Source organism: Podarcis bocagei, assembly GCF_964188305.1.
Source record: "Podarcis bocagei genome assembly, chromosome: 5".
In the NCBI taxonomy this organism is placed as follows: Eukaryota; Metazoa; Chordata; class Lepidosauria; order Squamata; family Lacertidae; genus Podarcis; species Podarcis bocagei.
In genome coordinates this window covers 22,495,887-22,521,052 of record NC_138129.1, presented here as the reverse complement: position 1 = coordinate 22,521,052, position 25,166 = coordinate 22,495,887, and the positions used below count along the sequence as shown (strand labels likewise).

At 42.8% G+C, this 25,166-nt stretch overlaps 1 protein-coding gene across 4 annotated transcripts in view; it reads right to left on the bottom strand.

Moving 5' to 3' along the window:
- SULF2 (sulfatase 2) overlaps positions 1-25,166 on the bottom strand; it is a gene marked incomplete at its 3' end in the record, with an annotated part of 286,332 nt that overhangs the window by 78,829 nt on the left and 182,337 nt on the right. For 3 of the 4 annotated variants that reach the window (XM_081196120.1, XM_081196122.1, XM_081196119.1), the window contains one exon: positions 9,311-9,556. In XM_081196120.1, coding sequence (XP_081052246.1) covers positions 9,311-9,485 — 175 coding nt within the window. In that variant the 5' untranslated portion in view covers positions 9,486-9,556. Of the gene's footprint in view, positions 1-9,310; positions 9,557-24,987; positions 25,130-25,166 lie in introns of those variants that run through there. The other variant, XM_081196121.1, reaches the window with a different exon arrangement.

Sequence of the window (25,166 nt, the reverse complement as noted above, 5' to 3'; positions counted from 1 at the left end):
TGATTCAGCTGCTATGTTTCCACACAATGATGCCACATGCTGTCAGTATCAAAGACATGCTTTGCAACAGCACCAACCAATCAGTATGATAATTCAACACAGGAGCTCTTTATTCTCCTGGATTAACATACAAGGAGCTTGTCAGTTTTCTCATCAAGTATGGTCCAATAGACAGTACTGCCTGGATTTGGGCCTGGGAGACTAAAGTTCAATTTGAGTTCAGCAAGAGTCTCCTAGGACAGCCTTGGGCAAATCAAGTTCTCTCAGTCTCTCCCTCTCCAAAAATGTAACATGAGAACATTAATGGCCTGCTTCATCAGACTGGACTTATGATGACACTAAAGCATTTCACACATTACAAGGGATCTGCAGAAATGACTGGGGGAAACACACACATCAAATAAAGGAAAACTGCTCCATAACATTGCAAGGCACAATCACTTACAGTGGTGCCCCGCAAGATGAATGCCTCGCAAGACGGAAAACCCGCTAGACGAAAGGGTTTTCCGTTTTGGAGGCGCTTCGCAAAACAAATTTCCTATGGGCTTCCTTCGCAAGACGAAAATGTCTTGCGAGTTCCTGCAGGGTTTCCCCCCCCTTTTTCCCAAGCCGCTAAGCCGCTTATCAGCTGATCCTAAGCCGCTAAGCCGCTTATCAGCTGATCCTAAGCCGCTAAGCCGCTTAACAGCTGATCCGCTAAGCCGCTTATCAGCTGATCCGCTAAACCGCTAATCAGCTGATCCGCTAAACCGCTTATCAGCTGACCCGCTAAGCCCGCTAAGCTGCTAATAGCGCTAATCCGCTAATCCGCTAATGGGCTTGCTTCGCAAGATGAAAAAACCGCAAGACGAAGAGACTCGCGGAACGGATTCTTTTCGTCTTGCGAGGCACCACTGTACTAAAATAATGTTTTAATGTTTCATAGAATCATAGATAAAGCATAGAATTGTAGAGTTGGAAGGGATTTCGAGGGTCTTCTAGTCCACCCCCCTGCAACGCAGGAATCTCAACTGAATGTGTTGAATCTTTTTGCCTAATGTGGGGCTCAAACCCTTGACCCTGAGATGAAGAGCCTCATGCTCTACCAGCTGAGCTAAAGTGGGGGGTGGGGGGTGGAGAGAAGCAAAATTTGAAGTTGTCCAGCACTGTAAGAAAGAAAGAAAAAGGTTGTGTGTTACAGCTCTCAACAGAGATGGGCTGCTTTACAAAAAGTTGCAATGCTAATTTAGCAACCCTTTGCAGAAGCAATATTGAAATTTTCACCAGCTAGTATCATATTGTCAGAAATCACACCATTATTGCCAAGTCTGACAACTTCAATTACCGAAGAGCTAGAATTAAATCCAAATGCTCCAAGTGAGTAAAATTTGGGAAGTGGTAACTGTGGGTGGCAAAGTCAGCTCAGCCTCTGAAACTTTAATTAAATATCTTGTCATAAATACTTACTAATTGAAACTTTTCTGTAAATATATTGTCACCCAGGTTTTTAAAAAAATTGCTTCTAAAACAGGTATTACTGTCATTTCTTGCTCCACATTAAGACCAAAAATTAATCTTTCATACCACATATTGAGCTGCTGAATAAGATTATAGACAACTTGCTCCACTGTTAACTTGTCCTTTTTTAACATCAGCTGGTAACTCCTAAGACTGAAGGAAAATGAACCTATGGAGGTTATGGTGGCTCTGGCTTTGGGACTTTTTAGCTGTCCATGGTGGGTGGCTGTGCAGGTCTGGCTCATCTTTCATTGAAAATATCCCACCAGCAGAACGAGTTGCTGTTCAGGGATCTACAGGATAAGGAACACTCTAGCCACCAGTAGCCAAAGCTATTAAGTGAAGCAATCAGGCAAGCTAACACCAGTCCAGCTTTCATTGGTACAGTAAATATGTGACTGGGCTGTACAGCTTCAGACTGCAGGATCAACCATAGAAAATATTCCCTCTAGTTCAAAAATTAGCATGTCACCATAGTATTCTCCCTGACATGCTACTGCTTTGTGTGGAATGAATGTTTTATAGAAAGGAGAATGCATTAAGCTCATGTGAACTTCATTCTCAAGTGAATTAAGTCGTATAACCACTTGTACCACTCATTCTCAAGTGGTACAACCCAGAATTACCACTGAGAACTAGGCCTTCATTAATTTTCTTCATACTAAAGTAACAACAACCCTGTATCTGATCCATACCAAGGCCTAGTTTGCATGTCATGGTAAGCCAACTATGGCTTACCAGGACCGCACGAACCTGCTTGGCCTCCCTATTCAAAGAATAAAAAAACTGTAGAGTCTGAAGGGATCCCAAGGGTCATCTAGTCCAACCATCTACAACGCAAGAATCTCAACAAAACCTCTGCTTAAAAACCTCCAAGGAAGGAGCGTCCACCACCTTCCAAGAGAGTTCATTCTACAGTTAAACAGCTCTTACCATCAGAAAGTTCTTCCTGGTGCTTAGTTGGATTCTATCGTCTTGTAAGTTGAATCTATTGGTTTGAGTCCTACCCTCCAGAGAAGGACTAAACAAGCTTGATCCCTTTTAGCCTCCTCTTTTCCAGGCTAAACATACCCAACTCCCTCATAAGGCTTGGTTTCCAGACCCTTGATCATCTTGGCTGCACCCCTCTGGACACATTCCAGCTTGTCAATATCCTCCTTAAATTGTGGCACCTGGAACTGGACACATCTAGACTACTCCAGGTGTGGTCTGACAGAGCAGTACTATCACTTCCCCTGATCTGGACACTATACTTCTGTAGATGCAGCACAGAACAGCATTAGCTTTTTTTGCTGCTGCATCACACTATTGACTCATTTTAAGCTTGTGGTCTACTAAGAGCCTTGGATCTTTTCCACATGTACTTCTGGCAAGCCAGGTGTCCCCCATCATATATTTGTGCAGCTGGTTGTTTCTGCCTAAGTGCAGAACCTTATATTTGTCCCTGTGGATATTCATGTTGTTAGTTTGGGCCCAATTCATCCCGAAGTCCACTTCTGTCTTCTGCAGCATTAGCTACCCACCCACCAGCAGCTTTGATCCATGTCATCCATGTCATTTATAAAGACATTAAACAACAGCAGGCCCAGGACAGAACCCCGTGACACCCCACTTGTCATTTTTCCAGGATGATGAGGTACCATGAATGAGCACTCTTTGGGTTCGGTCCGTCAACAAGCTACACCCCCTTCCCCCGGTCACAACAGTTCGTTTTAGCTAAGCTTGCTGTAGCAGCTAAGTGTGTCATCCAAATGTGTAGTGGTGCTTGAACTCTTTCCTATTTAACCACGGTCTGTAGCCAAGAGGAGAACACTTAACCATGAAATCTGGGTTTTTGACACATGCTAAGCCAAGTCTTAATTGCCATGTGAAGCTAAAAGGAACAGGAAAGTACAAAGCACTTACCATATCCACCAGTGCCCTTGTGGTAAACCACAGTTTGGCTGAGCATTATATCCAAACACAGCCAAATTGTGAAGCTAGAAATTCAACCATGCAGGTGGCCTATCATCACATAAGTCCATAATTTTTCATGCATACCAGACCTCTTTTTTCCACTATCAAAGGATCAATGTATTAAATAGCAACTGCCTGGTTATTACTATCATACACACATACTGAGAAGCAGCCTCTGAGATTGCAATCGAGAAGAGAAGAGCATCAGCTAGGGGCAGTTTAACCCTCTTGCCTGCCTGCCTGCCTGCCCAAGCAGCTTGAGAAAGACGATTTTGAAAGGACAAAATGAGGATGGGGAAGGGTTAAGGTCTGGTTAAGCAGGCAGCCTCCAGTGGCGGCTTTCTATTAAACAAAAATCAAGAGATCATTCAAGCGTCTCCAATTTAATGTCTACTTTGGCCCATAGGAAGTAATAATAGCATGGGAGCTGGCCACTGCTGGAGAAATTGGTCTCTTTAGTAGCCTTAATTTAACAAGGGTATAGCAAATTGGAGGCCAACCAAGCTTTAAAGCATGCAATATGAGGAAAGATTAAAAGGAATTTGATATCAATCTCCAACTATTTAAAAGGCTTCCGAAAAGGAGACAGGTGCCTATTGTTCTTTACTGATATGGACATGTAGACAAAAAGGCAGCAGGTTGCATTCAGGGAAAGCAGACTTAGATTAATCCTGCATGGCCAATAATGCTTATTTGGAAGAAAGTCCCATCTAAATGAATGAGTCTTATTTTCAAGTAACTATTTCTCACTCCTGCGCATTCTATTTTATTTTATTAGTTGGTTTTAAGAATTGTTTCAATATGACAATAGCATTTTATTATCGTTGTAAGCAACCCGGTTCTTGGTTTTGGGGGAATGTTGGTCTTTAAATGTTTCAAATAAATAGAAATATCATTAGGAAAGAACTGTGTGTGTCCTCATCTCCAGAACAACTGGGGAATGAAACCAATAACTGAAGACAGTTTGAAAGCACACACACAAAAATAATGTTGTGAATTAGATATTGCTTGATAGCCTTTCTAATTCTGACATTTCTGCACATTTTTTCAGCTTCTCCTTTGTATTTTGTCATGCAAAGCTCGTAGACATCAATATCAGTAAAATTATAAACATGCTTACTCATAATTAAGTCCCACCTAGTTCAGTGGGGCTTGTTTCCTAGTAAATGTGTTTAGGATTGCAGTACAAGGACATAAGAAGAGTTCTGCTAGATTATGCTAATGTCCCATTTAGTCTTGTATCCTTCTCTCACAGTGACCAACCAAATGCCTATGGGAAGCCCACAAGCAGGACGATGTTTATAGCAGCACTCTGCCCACCTACATTTCTCAACAACTGCTGTCCAGAGATAAACTGCCTCTGACAGTGGAGGTAGAACATAGCCATCATGGCTAGTAACCACTGAAGTTTGCACTGAAAGTGTACAAGTTCCCTTATATTCACGCATAACAATGCAAATTTTTCTCAAGTGTCTGGATTTCTGCATTTCAGGAGAAGAGGAGGAGTTTGGATTTGATATCACACTTTATCACTACCCTAAGGAGTCTCAAAGCGGCTAACATTCTCCTTTTCCTTCCTCCCCCACAACAAACACTCTGTGAGGTGAGTGGGGCTGAGAGACTTCAGAGAAGTGTGACTAGCCCAAGGTCACCCAGCAGCAGCATATGGAGGAGTGGGGAAGCGAACCCGGTTCACCAGATTATGTCCCCTGCTCTTAACCACTACACCACACTGGCTCTCAATTGGTTCTGCAATTTTTCCCCTTTCTTTTCATGTTTAGATGCCTCCAGAATCTAGAACCCAACATTTTAAGAGCACTGAAGTCCTCAATATTTCCCAATATTGCACATACTCACTTGTTAAATTTGTGCCCCACCTGTACATCACATGGCCCCCCCGAATGTGCTCCATTAATGTCTCATAATTCCTATCACTGCAGCAAAGCATGAACAAGCTCTTCCGAAAACCAAGTTCACTTCCACTTGATAAGAGATACAAACTGCAACGGGCACATTGCATCTATCACAACACTTTAACTCAGTGCGTCCATTCTGACTGATCTAGTTGGACACATTTGCCTAAAGCTTTAGGCGAGATTTAAGGAAAAATCTTATTTGAAGCTAATATGTGGTCTCCTGGATCGTCTAATGAGGCCTGAGGAAGACCACCCCCTGGCTCCATGAAATGCATTCTCTCTGGCCAGACCTTAATGTGTGTGGACACATGGGCCATTGTGCTTGAAATTGGCGAGAGACAACAGATCATCTGGAGAAAGGAAGTACACCGCCCAGAGGACTTTGACAATTGCATCAGAGACAAGCAGGCTGGCATAAAACAGATCGTGATAAATTTTTAAGGACCACCCTCTGGATTTTAGTCACAGGAGACTGAGATAATGTGCACAGCTTTTTGGAATATGCATTATTGAAACGGGTCTGTCTAGCTCTAAAACACACCACATTCTCACCAAAACGGTGAGATAAAAACCTTCCCTAAGCTTGCTGAATTTAAACCATGATGCAATTCTTCCACCACCCCCCAACTGCAGTAGAGATGCTCTAGTCACTTTACGAATTTAAAAATACATCTAAATGTCATTTGTGATTAAAAAAAATTGAAAAAAATGAGGAGCATCATAAAAATTATGTTTCCTTTGTTAATGCCTATAGCTGCAGGAACTGAGTGTTGCTTCTTTGGATTCCTCTTCCACGAAAATATGTTGCCCAACATGGAAATTCTATTTTAATGCCCCTAAAGAAAAACAGAAGAACATGCTCACCAGCAGGATATGTATTTCTTATCCATTAGAGGCTGCAACAGTATAAAATGAACAGCAAAGAAATATCCCAACACTTGCAGGCTATGCTGCAGTCCTATACTGTACAAGTACAGTGGACACTCAGGTTGCAAATGTCATCCATGCGGGATGCACGTTCGCAAGCCGCAGCATCCGCAACCCACAGCGGTGCAACTGCGCACAAGCGGCTTGCAATTCGGCATTTCTGCGCATGCATGACCAACAAAACCCGGAAGTATCCCGTTCCGGTACTTCTGGGTTTCGGCGGTCCATAACGCAAAAAAAGCAACCTGAAGCATCTGTAACCTGAGGTATGACTGTATACCTAGACGTCCAATTGAACTCAGTGGGCCTGTGGAAAACTGCACTTTCAGCTACAAAATATATGTTCAAGCTAGCAGCCACTTTTAAAACCATGTGTACCAATTCCAACATTTCATAGTTCAAAATAAGGGCATGCTTGTAACCTCTCAAGCTATGAGTCACTGCCCAAGGCATCCCCTTGCCATCACTGTGTGCTGCAGCATTCAGACATTCAGCTGAATGCATGGGACACCAGAGCAATCAATTGTCCGCATATTGCTGTTTATTTCACATATGATGACTACATGGAGGGAGCAGTCTATGAGGAACTTAACTGGAACAAAGTAGCTCTCTATCTAATATGGAATGACCTGACATTAAACCACCACCCCCCATCTCAGTTACTTACACCACTTCCCAAATATTAGTTTAGGAAAGAAAATCCCAATCACTTTAACCACCGCTCCAAATTGTTATTGCAAAACCAAAAGCCTTGTTTGATCTTTGTTATCAACGGTTACGACTTCCACTTGTGAAATCGGCCATCAGCATCAGAAATGAAGGTGAAGTCTTGAATTCAGTATTTCTTGAGCAATTACAAATCAGGTACGCAAAAGACAAGAAGCGTTTTTTTGTTTTGTTTTGTTTTAAATCAATATTGTACAGTGGTACCTCGGGTTCAGTACTTAATTCATTCCGGAGGTCTGTTCTTATCCTGAAACTGTTCTTAACCTGAAGCACCACTTTAGCTAATGGGGCCTCCTGCTGCTGCCGCACCGCCGGAGCCCGATTTCTGTTCTTATCCTGAAGCAAAGTTCTTAACCTGAAGCACTATTTCTGGGTTAGCGGAGTGTGTAACCGGAAGCGTATGTAACCCGAGGTACCACTGTATTGCTGAAGTGGTTGATATTTGCAGATGTTCATGTACTTTTAAATTACCGTATTTTTTGCTCTATAAGACTCACTTTTTCCCTCCTAAAAAGTAAGGGGAAATGTGTGTGCGTCTTATGGAGCGAATGCAGGCTGCGCAGTTATCCCAGAAGCCAGAACAGCAAGAGGGATTGCTGCTTTCACTGCACAGCGATCCCTCTTGCTGTTCTGGCTTCTGAGATTCAGAATATTTTTTTTCTTGTTTTCCTCTTCCAAAAACTAGGTGCGTATTGTGGTCTGGTGCGTCCTATAGTGCGAAAAATACGGTATATTTCTATAGTATATGGATTATCAGCCAGACAACAAAAGTGGGTTTTGCAAGTCCTTATGGTTGCTAAGAGACTTATACTACCATCCATTATGCAATGATCTGAGGACCTCACCTCCCTGGCTACGTTTGAAATATATATTTCATATAGTTATCAGGTTTTGTGTGGTTACTTATCTAGACATCTGGAAAGCTTAACTTGCATGTTTAACTTCAGGCATATGTACTGGTGACCGTGTATATGTGTGTGTTTTATTAATAGTATTCCTTACAGATTACTTATTTTACTTTATTATTTTATTGTCTTCAGTTCTTTTTAATTCTCCTTCCTTTGTAAAATTAGCAAACAAAAATTAAACGATTTTTAAAAAGATAAAATGAACACAACAAAATTAAGGCAGAAGAGCCTTGAGGTCACCTTTTAATATATATATATATATATATATGCAGGTTTTGGTGTCTTCGGGTGTCTTCCCGTGTAAGAGTTGGGGTAGACACGGGAAGACACCCGAAGACACCAAAACCTGCATTCCTGTACCCGTGAAAATCTACGAAAGCAAATATATATATATATATATATATGTGTGTGTGTGTGTGTGTGTGTGTGTATATATATATATATATATATATATATATATTCTCTTCATTCTACTACTTCCAATTTATCCCTTTATTTGTGCGCGGGGCTGGGGTCTGTATGTTTGTTGTGCGATATGATTCCATGTTATTATCTGTAAGAGAGACATAATCAACTTCATTTTGACCATCAAAAGGACAACTGCAACTCATCCCTCCTTTCCCATGGTTCCACACAGTGCATCAGCTGACTCAGCAAAGACACACTGCACACAGCCCTACTCTGATTGTAGACAATGGAATTGCATCAGTAGTAGACTCCACCCTTATCTTTACGAGACTTATATCCCATGATGGCAAACACTGGATAGTGAGAGCATGGTGTAGTAGTTAAGAGTGCTGGATACAGGTAACTTATTTAACATATGCTTACAGGACTTTGGAGAGGAGGTGGGAGGGCTCTAGGACCCTGCCAGAGCCTTTGCACTGCGTTCCCAAGTCAGGTAAGCAGTGCGCCCAGCTCCAGATGTTCCTGGCTTTGTGCATTTTTGCATATGTATGTGGATCCCTGGGACATAGCCCTGCATATTTGTGAGTTACCCGTATCCAAAAATGAACAAAGCATGCACAAAGTGAATATGCACGTCACGTGCAATGTCAGGTGTACCTGACTTTCAGCTTAAACAACTCCAGAACACCTGGTTACTAAGGAACAATAGAGCAGAGGACTTTTATTTAATTGTCGATATTGGCAGTTTTCTTACCCCTCCCCCCCAATTAGGAACTGTTTGATGATCCTTTGTACTTGGACCCTTTTTGCAATAGTTTATTCATAGGCTGGAAGTTTGACTGTTATAGCTCAGGTATGGATCTACTGTAGATGAAATTCTGCACCGATGTAGGCAAAAGTGAAACCCATTGCACTGTATCAATTACTGTTAATCAAAGCTCTTACTGTTAATCAAACCTCTCTGGCTCTTACCAAGTTCTACATCCTGATCATCAGTGAGGACAAGGATGATGTTTGGACGGATATTCCTGCGGTCCCTTTGAAACCTTCCCTTCAGACGCTGATTTAGCAGGAAAGCTGAACTGTCACCCAGCAAGGATAAGAGAGTCATTGCTAATAATCCCACGGCGATGCTACGCTGTGCCATATTGCACCAATTTTGAAGAACATGCAAATAAAGGTGAGGGGATGTTGTCTATTTCTTCTTCAAAGGCAGATCTAAGAGCAGGACAAAAAAGAGAGAGAAAGCAGGTGAGTATGGATGTGGTGAAAGTCTCAACAGAATATATAAATCATTGCTTCAAATGCAAAAAAAACCAACAACACATTAAGAGTTAGTTCCTTCTTTTAAGGATGAAAACTTTAAAAGGCCTATAAATAACCCCACACCATCTGCACCCTAACCACACCACTTGTATCTGCTAGAACGCAGGGCCAATTAACATTGATCAAGTGGTAGGAAAAGAGCTTTCTGTAAAAAGGCAGTGGACACCCATGAAAAAGTAATTGTCTACAGTAATTTCCCAGCATGTGCCCTCTAGAATGTCCTCTATTTTGAAGGCATGCATCTCCCCCTTCATGCTTTAGCTGATCATTGTAATGGAACAACTGTGCAGTACACAGCAAACACAACGCAGAGTTCACCAGTTAAGCAAAAAAAAGCCTTCAGTATTTCCCCCCTACACATCCATGTACACACACACACACACAGACAGCAATATTTTTTTTAATATAAAAACAGATCCACACATTTAGCCATATCTAAGAAGCAGAAAAATAACCTGAAATGTTGAATGGGGTTTATAAGCAAGTCCAGAGCAAGAATTAAGACCCTCATGGTTTACACAACAGCCAAGTCTCTTATTTCCCACATCAGTATATTATAAAATTGTCTATACTCAAGTTAATCCCGTGACTTTACAGGGAACACCAGCCTCATGCTCAACTCCACCCTGGTGGAATGAAAGCATGCCTACTTATACCACAACTAGATTTGTTTCCATGTGTCCCGAAAAATACAAATTATTTAGGAAAGCATTGCAAACACAATTTGGAACAATTCTGTGGGCGGGTGTTTCATGCTATGTCACCCAAGATCTGGGTTGTTTTCACAGGGCAATGGGTCCATTTTGAAAGGAGGAGACAAAACGCAGAGGTCTCATGCCAAAAACAAAACAAACACAAGCACACACACTAACTGCCAAAGACAGTTATTTACTGTGCAAAGAAGCATGCTTGTTATAACTTTTCTCAGAGGTTCTTAATTCCATTCCACTCCATAATGTGTACGCACTCTCTTTCACTTCCCCCAGGCCTCTCTGCCACCACATTTCCTAGTTATTCACCTTTTCTCTTTGCACCCCATGGCAGCTGCTTCTTCCCCCCCATTTGTGTCACCCTTTACTACACTTGTCAGCAACTCAGTCTCACCTTTATGCCCTTTGTTCTTTCCTGGCCCAACAAGTATCCTTTTATCTTTCTCTCCCCACTACCCTCTCTCTTGGGGGCGGCAGCAAGAGGTGAATAGCAGAGCACATGCTTTACATGTAGAAGGTCCCATGTCCCTAGCCTATCCAGGGTGGGCTTTGAAACACCCCAAAAGAACTACTGCTGCCAGTCAATGCAGAATAGACAGTACTGAGCTTGATGGACCTATTATCTGATTCAGTGTAAGGTTGTGCCCTATATTCTGTTTCTCTCCCCTTCAGTCATTTAGCATTGCATTTTAACCCACAGCTTCAAAGGATGCTTTCTTATTTCTGAACTCTTTTTTTTTGTTGTTGTTCCTAATATGGAAACCGATCCAAGGAAATCAATTAGTTGCTTCAACTCATGCTAAGGTTTGTTTAATCAAGTGGCACTCCTAAAAATTACAGAAGCAGCCGGAAGGCTGATGATGGGTGGGGAATTCACCTGCTCAGCTTGGTTGGGTTTTTATACCCCTGCCCTATAAGGTCAATCAAGGAGAATCTACGGGCTTATAATCATATGCAAATAGAAAGCATTTCAGGATGCAGGAGTAAAAACCACAGCAGCCTTAATGGAACAGGAAATGCTCCATTCTACCTCTTCCAAATGCATTATAGTGGAAACTGGAAACCATTGTTTTTGCCTCCAAGCCACAGTACTAATTTTGGGCTACAATTAAAAACTCTGATGCATATTGTCCCCCATCAATATACGAATGTTTATATACATGGTGGTTGCTTTTTACTATCAAGCACAAGCTTGGCTGAGACATATGTATGAGAGAAGTTGCTGTAAACAATGGGAAGGCAGGGTTTCACTTCCTGCAAGATGGATCCGTCCTTTCCCATTTCCTTTAGTAACCCAGTTCCTGGATGAGACATGAGAAAGAGAGATGAGTTTAGGGCCAGATAAAAAGCAGGGCAGTCCAAATTAAAGGAAGGTGTCATAGAACAATTGCAAGGGTCCAGACTGGGTGTGTGCATGTGCTGATTTGACCCTAGCCTATCACTATCCCACAGCCTTTTAAGCCAGCCCACAAAGGTTACTAGTGTATCAAAAACTACTAGCCGGCAGGGATGTGGGGGCAGAAGATGGGATAGGGAACTGGGTCCTTATTGCAGCAGTCCACTGCATTTCTATGCTGGTGCAGAGGAGAGGGCTTATCTGCTTGGTTGCCATGGTGAGCAGAGAGGAGGGATGGAGCCTTCATCCCTCTTTCCTCCATCTGCTCCCTTGCATGCGTGCCATTAAGAAAATAAGAGACTGTTGGATCAGGTCAATGGTCTACCTAGTCCAGTATCCTGTTCTCACAGTGGCCAACCAGATGGCTCTTCTGGGAAGCCCACAAGCCAGACCTGAGAACAGCAACAGTCTCTCCACTTGTGATTCCCAGCAACTGGCATTCAGAGGCAAACTGCCTCCAATGGATGTAGATCATAGCCTTTTCCTGCATGGATTTGTCTAACCCTCTTTGAAAGCCATTCTTTTTGCCTAAGGCTACCAGGCTAGTGCTCAGATACAAAGTCCTGTTTTGGCTGTGGTGGAGAAGCATTACCAACCAGAAAGGGCAATCTAACTGTTCTCTCACGGCTTATAGCTAACATAATCTCACAATAATAGATGGGATCCTTCTATAATAGACTGAGGAATTAAATGTTTTAAGAACGCCTGTGTGTTATAGTTTTGCACACATGTTCCTGTAGCAGAGGGTGCACTGAATCACAGCAGAAAGGATCAAGTTGCTTTAGGGTGAGCACAGAGATGATGGTGCAGCCCTAGCAATCGTGCATAAAAATGGGAAGACTTCCCGAATCACTAGCGTAGATAGCTTTAAATGGGGACCACACAGCTTCATGGACGATGAATCTACCAATAGCCTTGATAGCTAAATTCTGACAACAGGTTATAGAGACGAGCAATAATATCTGCACCTTGCTTGTGTGACACTTGCAAGCTTCGGGAGAAATTGTAGCTCAGTGGAAGAGCATAAACTTTGTGTGCAGAAGGCCCCAGGCTCAATCCCAAGTAACTCCAGATACTTGAAAGCCAAAAGCTGAACTAGATGGATCTCACGCGTGCCACTGCCCTCTGGGGCAAAATTGGTGGCAGTGTGCAAGGGGGCTTTTTCTGTGGCAGCGCCCCATAGGTAGAACTCTTATGCCTCAAGAAGTTCGGTTGACTTTGTTTCTATTTGCATTCTGCCAGCCTTTGAAGACATTTCTTCTTAAACAACCTTTTGATCCTGCTGTTGCTTAATCTTATCTATTGTTAGCTCTGGCTTTCTGTGCTCTTGATGCCTTTTGGGCGTTTTGATGCTGCTTTTAGTCTTGCTTTGTTTTGCTGATGGTTCTAATGATGAGTTGCTCCTGTTTTTATTTTTGTGGTTGTATATAAACAGCAACTCCTTTCTGGAGCAGAAATGGGGAATACAAGCTGTTCTATAAATAAAAGACAGCTTGGATATGATCCAAAGCAAATTCATTCTTATGGAGGTTCGCTTATTACTTTTAGCAGTTCTCATGCTTTAAGACTTAGGCAAATGCAATAATTATAATTCGTAGTCATCTGACCTAGAGGATTTTTCTTATTATACTGGAAGGTAAAATTATAAAGAAGCTGCACTGGGCATATCAAGTTCCAATTATTTCATCAGTTCAAGGAATCAATGAGTCAATTTTTGATAAAATTCCTTGCACACTGCCTTTATAAAGGTTGACAACAAGATCTAATGGGATGGGAATCAATTAAAAGTGACACAAGGGGAATTGTTTTTTTTCTGAAGACCAAAAGTGGCTGAGCAGAAGGGGGGAAAACCCTAGCACAGCAATCTTTGCTTTGTGAAATTAAGTTAGTATTATGTTCATAAAGCAATAACAAGCTCTCACCTTTTCTTGGTAGGTCATTTCTAAGTAAATATATCTGCACATCTTTGCTACAGATTCCTTTTGCACTGAAAAGCCTTGATTAAAAGGGTCCTGAAGCTGTGACAAAGCTGTTGGTCTGAGAAATTATGACCAAGTTTTCTTACACCTGCAGCAGTAATAGCAGAACTGAATTGCAATAGTGAACTGGGAGCTGCATATCTCTTAACCACAGTGAACAAGGAGAGGCTTACTTCTGAGTAAACAGGCATACGATTCTGCTGCCATGTCTTTCTGGCATGAGCACATAGGAAGGACCTGTGATGTGACAGGGCAGTAAGAGAAACATCACTTACCTTGAGCAGGTTCCCTTGGGGGGGTTGATAATTCAATGACACCAGTGTCTATACAACCTTAGATTTAATTTAAGGGGTGATGGTAGAACAGTAGTTCAATGTTAATGAAAAATAAAATTGCTAGAGCGTGGCTAAATTCAGAAGGGGGTGGGGGAGAGCTTCTGGTCTCATTGTGCCATACCAGCTGTTTTCACAAGAACATTACAAGAACAGCTAGTACAACTGCACCCCATCCCAGGTAGTGCACTTGACTGCTGCTTCTGATTTATTTATTTTTACTGTTTAACATCACTACTAGCTTTCCTGTAACTGAAAGACATCACAAGGAAGGAACGTTGCTGCATTCAGGCTGCTATCTTAAATAATAAGGCCCCACCTGCACCAACATAGTGTTGTGGGTGCTAGGGTTTGTGGGTGCCAGATTGCTCTAAATTCCTGATAGGTCTTAGAATTTAATGCACGCTTGGAATGTTAAAATGGGCTACCAGACACGGGTAAAGGTAATGGGCCGTCAGCAAAGTCAGAGAGAGGGGATGCTGTTCCAGACGGAAAATGGGAAGGGTCCCTCCCTCAACTCAGTTAGTTTGAAAGACAAAAGAGAGTTTTGAGGTAGAATTTTAGAGCTGAGTTTAAGATGAGGTTTTGGCAGTGATGTTGGAGGCTGTAAAAGGCTGAATCAGAGGGTCAGAGAGCCATGGCTGATTTCTGTTTTGATCCAAGGCTGCAGGTATGAGAGAAACAAGACCCTTTTGGGGTGTTAATGCTGTGAGGGCCCTCCATTGTGGGCTCTGATTGTCTGTATGTGTAAATAAACCTTATATCATCAAGACACCACAGTATCCACTGTGCCTCATTTCCAAAAGCAAACCCAGATGCCTGGAAACACCTGGAATCTCAAAGAATGCTCAGAGATTGGGATGGCAGGTACCACTGGTGTTAAAAGTAGGATTTGTGTTTCCTGGAGGAAACCCCTGTGGACATGGTGTGCCTGAATTCATGATGGAGGGAGGAAAGGCATTCATGGAGCATTTCAAGTTGATGCTCCAGCAGCAACTCCAGCAACAGATGGGATGGTAAAGCCAGATGTTTGCAAAATAACCCTGCAGCGAGGCCAACTGTTTGAGCAGTGGATGGAGCAGCAGAACCAGTTGTTCAATGAAATGAAGCAGCTGCAAGCAGAGTGCATGAGAAGTCTGCATGGAGAGAAAAGTGTGACTCCATGTGATGTGAGAACCTTGCCTGATGAGATGCCACAAGGGGTTAAAAGTGACCCAGGAGCTGAGCTGAATAGCACCTAAAACAGGCGTTGACAAAAAAAATTAGCTTCAGGCCGGTCCACTGTCCCTCAGACCTTGTGGCGGGCTGGAGAAGCGGCACCAGGAGGGGGGAGCTGGAAGAAGAGGCGAGGGGGGCAAGTAGTCCTCCTCCCCAGCCCCAGCGCTTACCTTCTCAGGGGCTGCCGCCGCCACTGCTTATTGTGGGTAGGCAGTGGGAGCTCGTCCGCTCCACTCTCTGGCTCACAGGAGCACCAGGGTGGTGGTGGGGGCAGCAGGAAGATGAGCTGCGCAAAAGGGCTGGCTCCAGATAGGGGCTGCTTAAAATGACGCTCAGCCAGCTCCCTTCCTCCTCTAGGCAGGGTGGGGAGAAGCTAGGAGGAGGGAGGGAGGAGGCACTGCCGCCGTGGTGTATGTGAGGGAGAGGGGGGGGAATGGAATTGTGCGGGGGGGGGGGAATGGTGCCACCCGAATGAACAGAATCCCCGATCCACGGACAGTCCGCAGGCCGGATCCTGAAGGCAATTGGGCCTGATCCGGCCCGCGGACCTTAGTTTGCCAACCCCTTACCTAAAAGGAAAGAGAGAGATCCAGAGTGTGGATGGGCAGCTGAGCGGCTTCGACTGTGAAGAGATGCAATCTGTAGCTGAAGGCTACAGGGGGGGGGAGGGGTGCTCTGGATGGAGTAGAGGAGCTGCCGCTAATTGACTTCTCTACTCCCTGCGAGCCTGCTGTGGAAAAGGAGGAATTGGAGGTGCCTGTGAGCATATAAGAGCTGCTGTTGATTGATTTCTCTGCTCCCTGGGAGCCTGCTGTGGAAAAGGGGGAGCAGAAAGAAGTGGAAGAGAAGCCAGCACCTGCGGGCGGGAAAGATGGTGTTTTCCTGTGTGGAGAACACACAGGAGCAGCTTGAGGCTTGTGTGCCTCCACAAGAGAAGGAAAGCTGGCTCCTGGTAAATTGAGCAAGATAAAAAAAAACCAACCCAACCGCCCACACAATGATTTTGCCCCTTGGGTGTCCCAAGATGATCTTGTGGCATGGCAACCAGTCCCTATAATGGGTGCAGTCCTTAAAAGTAGGTTCCGGCAGCCAGGGTCCTGTGGGTTTGGGAGGCAAGAGACATTGGGAGAACTACAAGCTATGAAGCACTCCAGAGACATTGGATGTACCGGTAACTGGAGAGGGGAATTCCTGGCCTCCAGCCTAGACTGCAAAATATTTCAGTGGCTGCCAACACACCATACCCAGGTATTAAGAGCACCTGGGCAACAGCAAGGATTGAACCAGCAGCTATAACTCTACTGAATGGTTCAAGCTCAAATGGACAGGGTTTGTGGTCCTCTGCACTTCAAGAGAAGGCCAACAGCTGGGAGATATGAGGTTTGGGCACACACCTATGTTTCCCGATCTTCACAGTGACTTGGTTGTAAGTTACTAGCCAGCTGATTTGCACTGTATACTGGAAAGGGAGCAAAAGTTACCACCTCTGCAACACGCCAGATAAAGACTCCATGGCAAGTCTATGGCTATGTGTTTCCCCTTCCTCACATTCCCCCAAAACCAGAATGAGAGGTTGGTATCCTCTCCTGTTTAATGAATGTAGCCTTATTATTGTTTCACTTTTCTCCCAGTAGGTACTCAACACCTCAGACTTTATGTATGTGGATACAGCCTTTGACGCAGTCTTTAAGGGCAATTCCAGGTAGCAGTTTTCCATTTCCATTTGACAATTCAGAATGTATATTAGCGCTCCAAGGAAACACAACATGTTGGCCTCAAAATGTTTTCATCTGGCACCTGGCGAGGTGCTGGAAAACACAATTAGATGAGGCTAGTTTTCACAAAACATACCAGCAGTTTCCTGTGCTGTTCAAACCAGAGATTAGGGCTAAACTAAGCAGGAAAAGCTTTTCTGGGTGGCAGGAAGTATTCATTAATTTATTTAAGTCACTTATACTCTGCCTTTAGCACCCCCCTAGGCTCTCAGAAGAGCTTACCAGAAGTATCACATGGCCTGTTTTGTCCTGTTGCTGTCAAGAAGATCCCTTATTGCTCTGTTGGCTTTATCCTAATTCTTTTTCTTTTTCTTTAAATCCTAGCCTTGAATCCTTCATGTCCCATGTTCAGAACCTGCTCCAGGCTTGAGTCTCAGGAGCCTGTCACATATGGCCCGGCAGGAGACTGACAATTTTTTCAAATATGCACTGTGACGAGAGTACTGAAAACAGCAGAGAATTTCCTCTTTGAAAATGCTTTCTGGACTTTCCCAAAGAGTCATGGCTGCTTGAGAAGTATTGCCTGCATGCATATCACTTCTGTTATGGAATTTGATTGGACACCATCCAATAAGACTTTACAGACAACACATATCTATGCTATGGCAAGCAAAAAGTTACCGTGTCAGGTTCATGGAGTTCGTTGGCACTATTTCTTATTGAGAAGTGATACCCACCTAGGGAATTTAGGGTATAAATCAACCTTTTTCTTTATAGAATTTGCAACTGAGTGCATCTGTATGATTAATATACCCTTGGTGAGTACAAAGAGGAAATACTTTCTCTTTTAGCTCTCAAGTAGCTAGCTGCTTCTTTGAATGACATTTCTTACCAACCACTGCGTTAAAGTTTCAGCCTCTTCATCATTGTTGTTTTTGACCACACTTCTTTCCCCCTCAAACATTTCCTGGGAAGCAGGTTTGTCCTGATTATTCTTCCAAACAAAATATTGAGTCCCCATTATGTTATGCAACCCCAGTTGCCAGATCATTTTTCTTCCTTCAACCCATCATCACTATCGTACTTTGCTGTACACTTTTGCTGCATTTAAAATTAAATTGTGAGCTTGTTGAGACAGCTCTCACGGTTTTGATAAAATGCCTGTCTGTAGAATTTCTTGTTCGAGACCAAGAGAAGCAAACATAGGTATTACTCAAATGATTTTAACTTACAGTTTCTTATGTGTATTTACAGCTGTTAAATTACAGTTATTTGCGAAAGCATAAAGCAGCATGCTTGCTTTCAAACATCTTTTACCAAAATAATTACTTTTCTGCTTACCTTCCCTACACAGATGTTTAAACTATTTTCACACATTACATCACTGTCATTATCAAAATAAGTACTCTCTAAGTATCCTTTACAACCAACTAAAAGCCTGCAATCAAAATGTGTTTTGCAAAATGTGTTTTGGTTGTAATAACTAGGCAAGAAAACTTAGGGTGGTTTTTTTAATGAAATAACCTATTTGCTCCTGAAATATGTGTTTGAATTTGACAGAGGCAGGCAGCTGTCAACTCCTTGTTGGTTGTAAAATCTAATTAGCAGTTTCAAACCTCTCATAAACATGACACTGGAAGATGTTTCCACATTCAGAGTGGTCAAGATGTCATTCTAGAGCTGCAGTACTATTCAGCACAGAATTATATAGTACAGATTCCCCCCCCCCCCATGTATTATTGAATTGACAAAAACAGCGGCATGTCAAGTCAGAAGACCATGGGCTAATTCACACTACTAAACTGGCATGCTGAGAATGTGAGCCGTCCTAAGATCTGCAGATGAAGGGTGGTATATATATTTTTAATGATAGTATAGAATCATAGAATCATAGAATCATAGAGTTGGAAGAGACCACAAGGGCCATCGAGTCCAACCCCCTGCCAAGCAGGAAACACCATCAGAGCACTCCTGACATATGGTTGTCAAGCCTCTGCTTAAAGGCTTATTATTACTTAGTAGTAGTAATAATAATAATAATAATAATAATAATAATAATAATGTGAACTGAGCAGATCTATACTGCCCTTGGCAAGTGGCAACATGGTTGCATAATTGCTCCATTATATGTTAAACTAGCCTACTCAATTCACATTTATTGTGTCAAAGTCTGACCTGTTTCTGGTATACCAATTGACAATGACCATCACCAGCCTTGTAGGAGTTGCCCTGTGATGTGTGCAGAGGTGGAAATGCACAAGAATCAACTACAGACAATGAAACTTTGGCAAGACAGAGGCAGTTGAAAAGCCTAATTCATAATAGACTATGACTATTTCTTATGCATGCCATGTAGTCCTAGAGTCAGCACAAACAGCAGCATCAGTGCACCTGTATGGCATGGTTAAATGTGGTTTATGCCGCAAGCTGGACATCATTATGCAGGAACTGTGTGACAATGCCAAGTTCAGCATTTACCCACTTGAACCACATTCTCAATTTGATTCCATAAACTAGGGAAGGAGAACTTGTGAACCTCCAAGAGTTGCTGGACTCCAACTCCCATTATCCCTCATCATTAGCCATGCTGATGAAAGCTGGTGGGAATTGGAGTCCCACAACATTGGGGGAGTGTGTCACAGGCTCCCCATGTCTGCTGTGAACGTTGGTTGTTTCTCTGAATTTTCATTGTATTTCTCAGCTGGCCATTACATAGAAAGAAGCCAAGGAAATACCCAAAGAGAATGAATAGCAACTTCTCTTCACATTTAATATAGTGAACAGAATGCTCAGCATCCTGTGGCCTGAAGGTTTCCACAGACCAGGCTTATATTGTCCAAGGGAAAACAATAATCTGCTCCATTTTATGAGAGTAAAGCAAGACCCACAGCCTCTTGCAAATTAAGGATACAAGCTTGATTATCCCCACTTAACATACAAGTCCCATTGGGAGGCAGAATGGACTGAGCCCAGTCTGAAAGTTACTGTAATGTAGTAAAGATGGGTGGTTTGGGAACCTATGGCCTCTTTCTGGAAAGAGTTTTATGCAGAGTGAAACAGCACCATAGGCTTGAACTAGATGCAATTGTTTGTCCAGCTCACAGAAGAAAAGGAAAACAGAAAATAGCTAGAACACATCTGTGTTCAGATGACAAATCCTAGGCCAAAAGGCTCAAGAAATGGGATACATGAAGTGTGTGTGTGTAGGGTGGGGTAAGATAAGGAGAACAATTGAAGGCTGAGGGCCTTCTGGTGGTTCCCTCGCTGCGAGAAGCCAAGTTACAGGGAACCAGGCAGAGGGCCTTCTCGGTAGTGGCACCCGCCCTGTGGAACGCCCTCCCACCAGATGTCAAAGAGAAAAATAACTACCAAACTTTTAGAAGACATCTAAAGGCAGCCCTGTTTAGGAGAGCTTTTAATGTTTAATAGGTTATTGTATTTTAGTGTTTTGTTGGAAGCCGCCCAGAGTGGCTAGGGAAACCCAGCCAGATGGGTGGGGTATAAATAATAAATTATTATTATTATTATTATTATTATTATTATTATTATTATTATTTAAACTGATGGGAGGTAGCCCCAAATTGAACACAAGAAATCATTGTTTTAGATTGTTGTATTATTATATGTTGCCGGCCATTACATGCTCACTTTGCAGCAGCAGGAGAGGATAGAAGATCAACAAACAAATCAACCAATGTAGAAACAGCATTTATATGTTTTTAGGAGAAGTTTGGAAAACTATGTCAATGACTCTTTAGGAACAGACAACTGGACTGGATCCATTTAAATTCCCAACTTTAACAGAATCCTTTCTTCTTGCTGAGGAATCTGAGTGATACTGAGTGTGGGGCGTCCACTATCCCCATTGCCCTGTGCTAAGACAGAGAATGGACCCAGAACATCTCCAATACCCCACTATCATCATTGCATTGCAATGAGAGGCCAGTAATTGCGGAAACCTTTTGTCTTCCACAAACTTTGCCTTCCACAGTGGATCTTCGTATCAAAAAGCCCAATAAGCTTCCAAGGAACACAAGTGTTCTTAGGAACAGTCCAAAGACCACTGGACTGGGGGTTTACTGAGTCCCTGTCAATTTTATTATTCTGTACTATGCATAGCAAAGAACCTTCATTTCTAAAGGTCGCCCTGAAACTACAATAAGCCTGCAATTTATGTGGGAGTTACCTTCCGGGGACAATGCCTAAAGCCAAAAATATGTATAGTCAAAACACATTGGGTGCCAAAGCCCCTCCCCCCAGACATCTGCCCCCCTTTTAATTATTATTTATTATTAATTATTATTATTTTGTCAAGCATGTAAAACTGAATGTGCACAAGTTAAATGTATGTAAGTTGTAAGCTTATTGTACTATCTTTTGGGGTGTGGGGGTGACTGATGCCATTTGAGTGTCAAAGTGTTCCCTACTTAGGCAATAAAATAAAAACAAGTGCCTGCAAAAAACACACTTGCCTTTTCATTTAGATTGCTATTTTCTTGCACACTCCTATTTCTCACATTCAACTTCAGTTGCCTGCAGTGAAACCATCACATACCCAATCAGGGATCATGTAGTAAATGGGATGACATCACAACATGACATAGCCAGTCAGACTTGCCTGAGCCACCTATGTAAGCAATCCAGGAAACAGCAGCAAGGAGCGGGGAGGGGAATGGCAGTAATACATGTAGGAAAGAATACTGCCAAAGGACTGAAGAAAACGCAAATAGGCGCACAATCAAAGCAATATTTGAAATATCTTCTACCCCGACCTTCAGTTTATAGCCAAATATCAAGATTGGGTATATCTGGCACTGCTATAATTATGTCTCATGCAATCTTATTTATAATGCAAGTGTTTGTTCCATAAAACCAAACTGTTTTCAGAATGTCTCCACCCCCAATGCCCCAAACAGCTGTTGCAGCCTCTTCCATCATTTCAGCTTCTCAACTGTGTACTAGCAACTTTGCTGGAAGTAGTCTGGCCCTGTTTCCATGTTGCCCAAGAGACAAAACAACTGCAGTTACTGGAATATGAGCAATCTGTTATGAGATGTTTCAGATTGCCTAATGGAGGGTTAGTAGCAGAAATAAAGCCTAGGCAGAAGGATGAAGAGTTAAATACTGTATATGAACGTGCAAGTGCTGGGATAGCTCAGTTGGTAGCGCATGAGACTCTTAATCTCAGGGGTGGTGGATTTGATCCCCACATTAGGTGAAAGATTCCTGCATCACAGGGGGCTGGACTGGGTGACCCTCATGGTCCTTTTCAGGTCTACAATTCTGCGATTCTAAGAAAAGGGCAACCAAAATTAGCAGGAACTGAAACAACTCCTCAATGAGGAAAGGTTGCAACATTTGGGGCTATTTAGTTCCAAATAAAAATAAGATAGGGTGTATAAAGTTATGAAGAACATGGAGAGAGAGAGAGAGAGAGAGAGAGAGAGAGAGAGAGAGAGAGAGAGTGTTTTTCTCTCTCATATTACTAGAACCCAGGGTCACCCAGGGAAGCTGGCAAATTAATGCAGGATAAATCTATGTATCAATGGCTACAAGCTACGGTGGTTAAATAGTACCTCCATGATCAGGCAGGGGCTATTGCCACCATGGCCTTCTTATGGGCTTCCCATAGACATCTGGGTGTCCCTGTGGGGGGGAAATGATGCTGAACTAGAAGACTTTTGGTCTGATCCAGAAGCACTCTTACATTAACGGGAGGAAATATACCTGGGCAGGTAGATAAGGAATAAGGCATGACAAATAATGTCAGAAGATCAAGCTGGGAGGACCAAGTCAAATATATTGGTTAGGTGGATCAGAACTGCATAAAAGCAGCAGCAGGTTAGCAGAAAATAACCACATATCCAACTGATTCTGAGTTACTATTGTGCCTCCCCCAAATTCAAGTTTTGGAAAGCATGTTCTTTCTCACTCTCACACACTTCTTCACTGTTAGCACTCAAGGTGAATTATAGCATCATACGCACCAAGTACCACATGAAACAAATATTGAGATTGTTTCGACTCAGTAATGCAGCTGATTTAGAAAAAGTCTAAAAACGAAGATCAATCTTGAATTCCCTTTTAGGACCCATTTCACACACATACTGCATAAAAACAAAGAATTTCCCTGTTTTAAAATACTAAGCATCTTTACTGGGAGGCAAGTCTCATTTAACTCTTTGGTAAAAAAAATTTAGGATTGGGGTGCATGGAAACATCTCTTTAAACTAGTAGCCTAAATAGAGGCAGAATACAAGGCAGCAGGACATCTCCAAATATAGGCCAATAGGCAACAGCTTGCCCCTGCTGGGTTTGGCACAGCTGTTGATTATGCCAGATGCGTCAACTGATCGAAAAATGCAGAATTTGTCATGTTTTAAAAATCATGAAAATAAATCCGTACACCAAATTCATTCCTTAGCAACCATCCCAATGAAACAGGTATGCTGATCGTTGCATTGCCAGTTCTGCAATTTCTGCTGCAGCTTGTGCATTTGCCTCCCTCCCCAGCCCCTCAGTACCTCTACTCTAATACAGATGTTTTCAGAGTGAGGCTCTTTGGTTTCGCACATGGCCCCAGAAAAACAGAAGATGGCTTTGTGAATCTCAATGGAAGCTGGGTTGGCCAACATTTCCCCCCAATATTACACTACATATTACATCTACTGAAAGTTCACTTCACCATTTCATTTAATAGTTCATTGTGTGCATACAAACAGACGTTAAGATTAGTATTTCTGAACCTCTTAGACTGTAACACTACTACAGTGGTACCGCGGGTTCAGTACTTAATTCGTTCTGGAGGTCCGTACTTAACCTGAAACTGTTCTTAACCTGAAGCACCACGTTAGCTAATGGGGCCTCCTTCTGCTGCCACGCCGCCGGAGCACGATTTCTGTTCTCATCCTGAAGCAAAGTTCTTAACCCGAGGTAATATTTCTGGGTTAGCAGAGTCTGTAACCTGAAGCGTATGTAACCTGAAGCATATGTAACCCGAGGTACCACTGTATAGTGGATTTCCCTCCACCTCCCATTTGGTGAGTCAAATTCTAAAGTATGACAACAGACCGAAATCTCAAGTCACTGCTAATGATGACAGCTGAAGTTCTTTCAAGCAGTCCAATTTTACGTAGCTGAGCTATTGGGGGGGGGGAGTATTCCTTTTGTGCAAATGTCTAACTTTTCATCAGAAATACCTTCCCCACTGTATACTCCAAGCAGTGAACATTGCAACCAGAAATGACTGCAACCAGTATCTATACTATCCAACCTTGTAAAGAAACACACTCTTTCCCAATAGACTCTCTATATACCCTTTTTTTGGTTAACAAGAATGTATTTTAATAATGATGACAGAAATCTTAAGTGTTACCTGAAAGCACCTTCGCAGAAATAAACGATCATAACTGTTTCTTAGACCCAAGTTGCATGACTTTGGCTGTTACACACCAAATGTATCAACCCATAGCTGGCATTTCAGCAGAGCAGGAAAAGCTAACCATTCTCATGTTAACACTTCGCCATTTTTCCAGTATGCTTTCCAAAGACCTCAGAACCCACAGGTAAAACCCTCCCTTTACAATGTCTTAAGTTTAACCCCCCTTTTAAAAAAGCAACCACAAAGCACAGCTTCGCTACAAATAATTGACTGCTCAGAAAGTTTATACACAACCAGCACTGATAAGGTTTCTATCCTAAGAAGTCTCTACAGTGCCTAGCAGTTGTGAATATGGGATCATGCTCCTTATGGAGCAGTGATGTCCAGAATTAAGAGACAGTCCCTGAAAATGAGGCGGCACCCTGACAACCAAGCACTTTAAATTGTTTCGTGCTATTTATAAAAACTTGGGGAGGGGTCCGCACCATAGCCAAAGTGATGCACAAACTGACATTTCAGAAGTCTGGCAAATGATGCGTTTGCAAAGGCAAAGAAGTCTGCAGTCGTTCACTTGGAGTGTTGCTTCTTTTACCTCTCTAGCCTTAAGGCTCACTGCCTTTTAAAAAAGTATTCCGGCGGGGCTAAGAAGGCATATCCCCGTTTTTTCGCAGTGACTTGCCCGTGGCTTCCGAGGAACGCCGCGCATGTCTGAATGAGCCATCCGGGCTAGTCACCGGCGGCAAGCAGAACTCTTCGTCTGCTCCGAAGCCG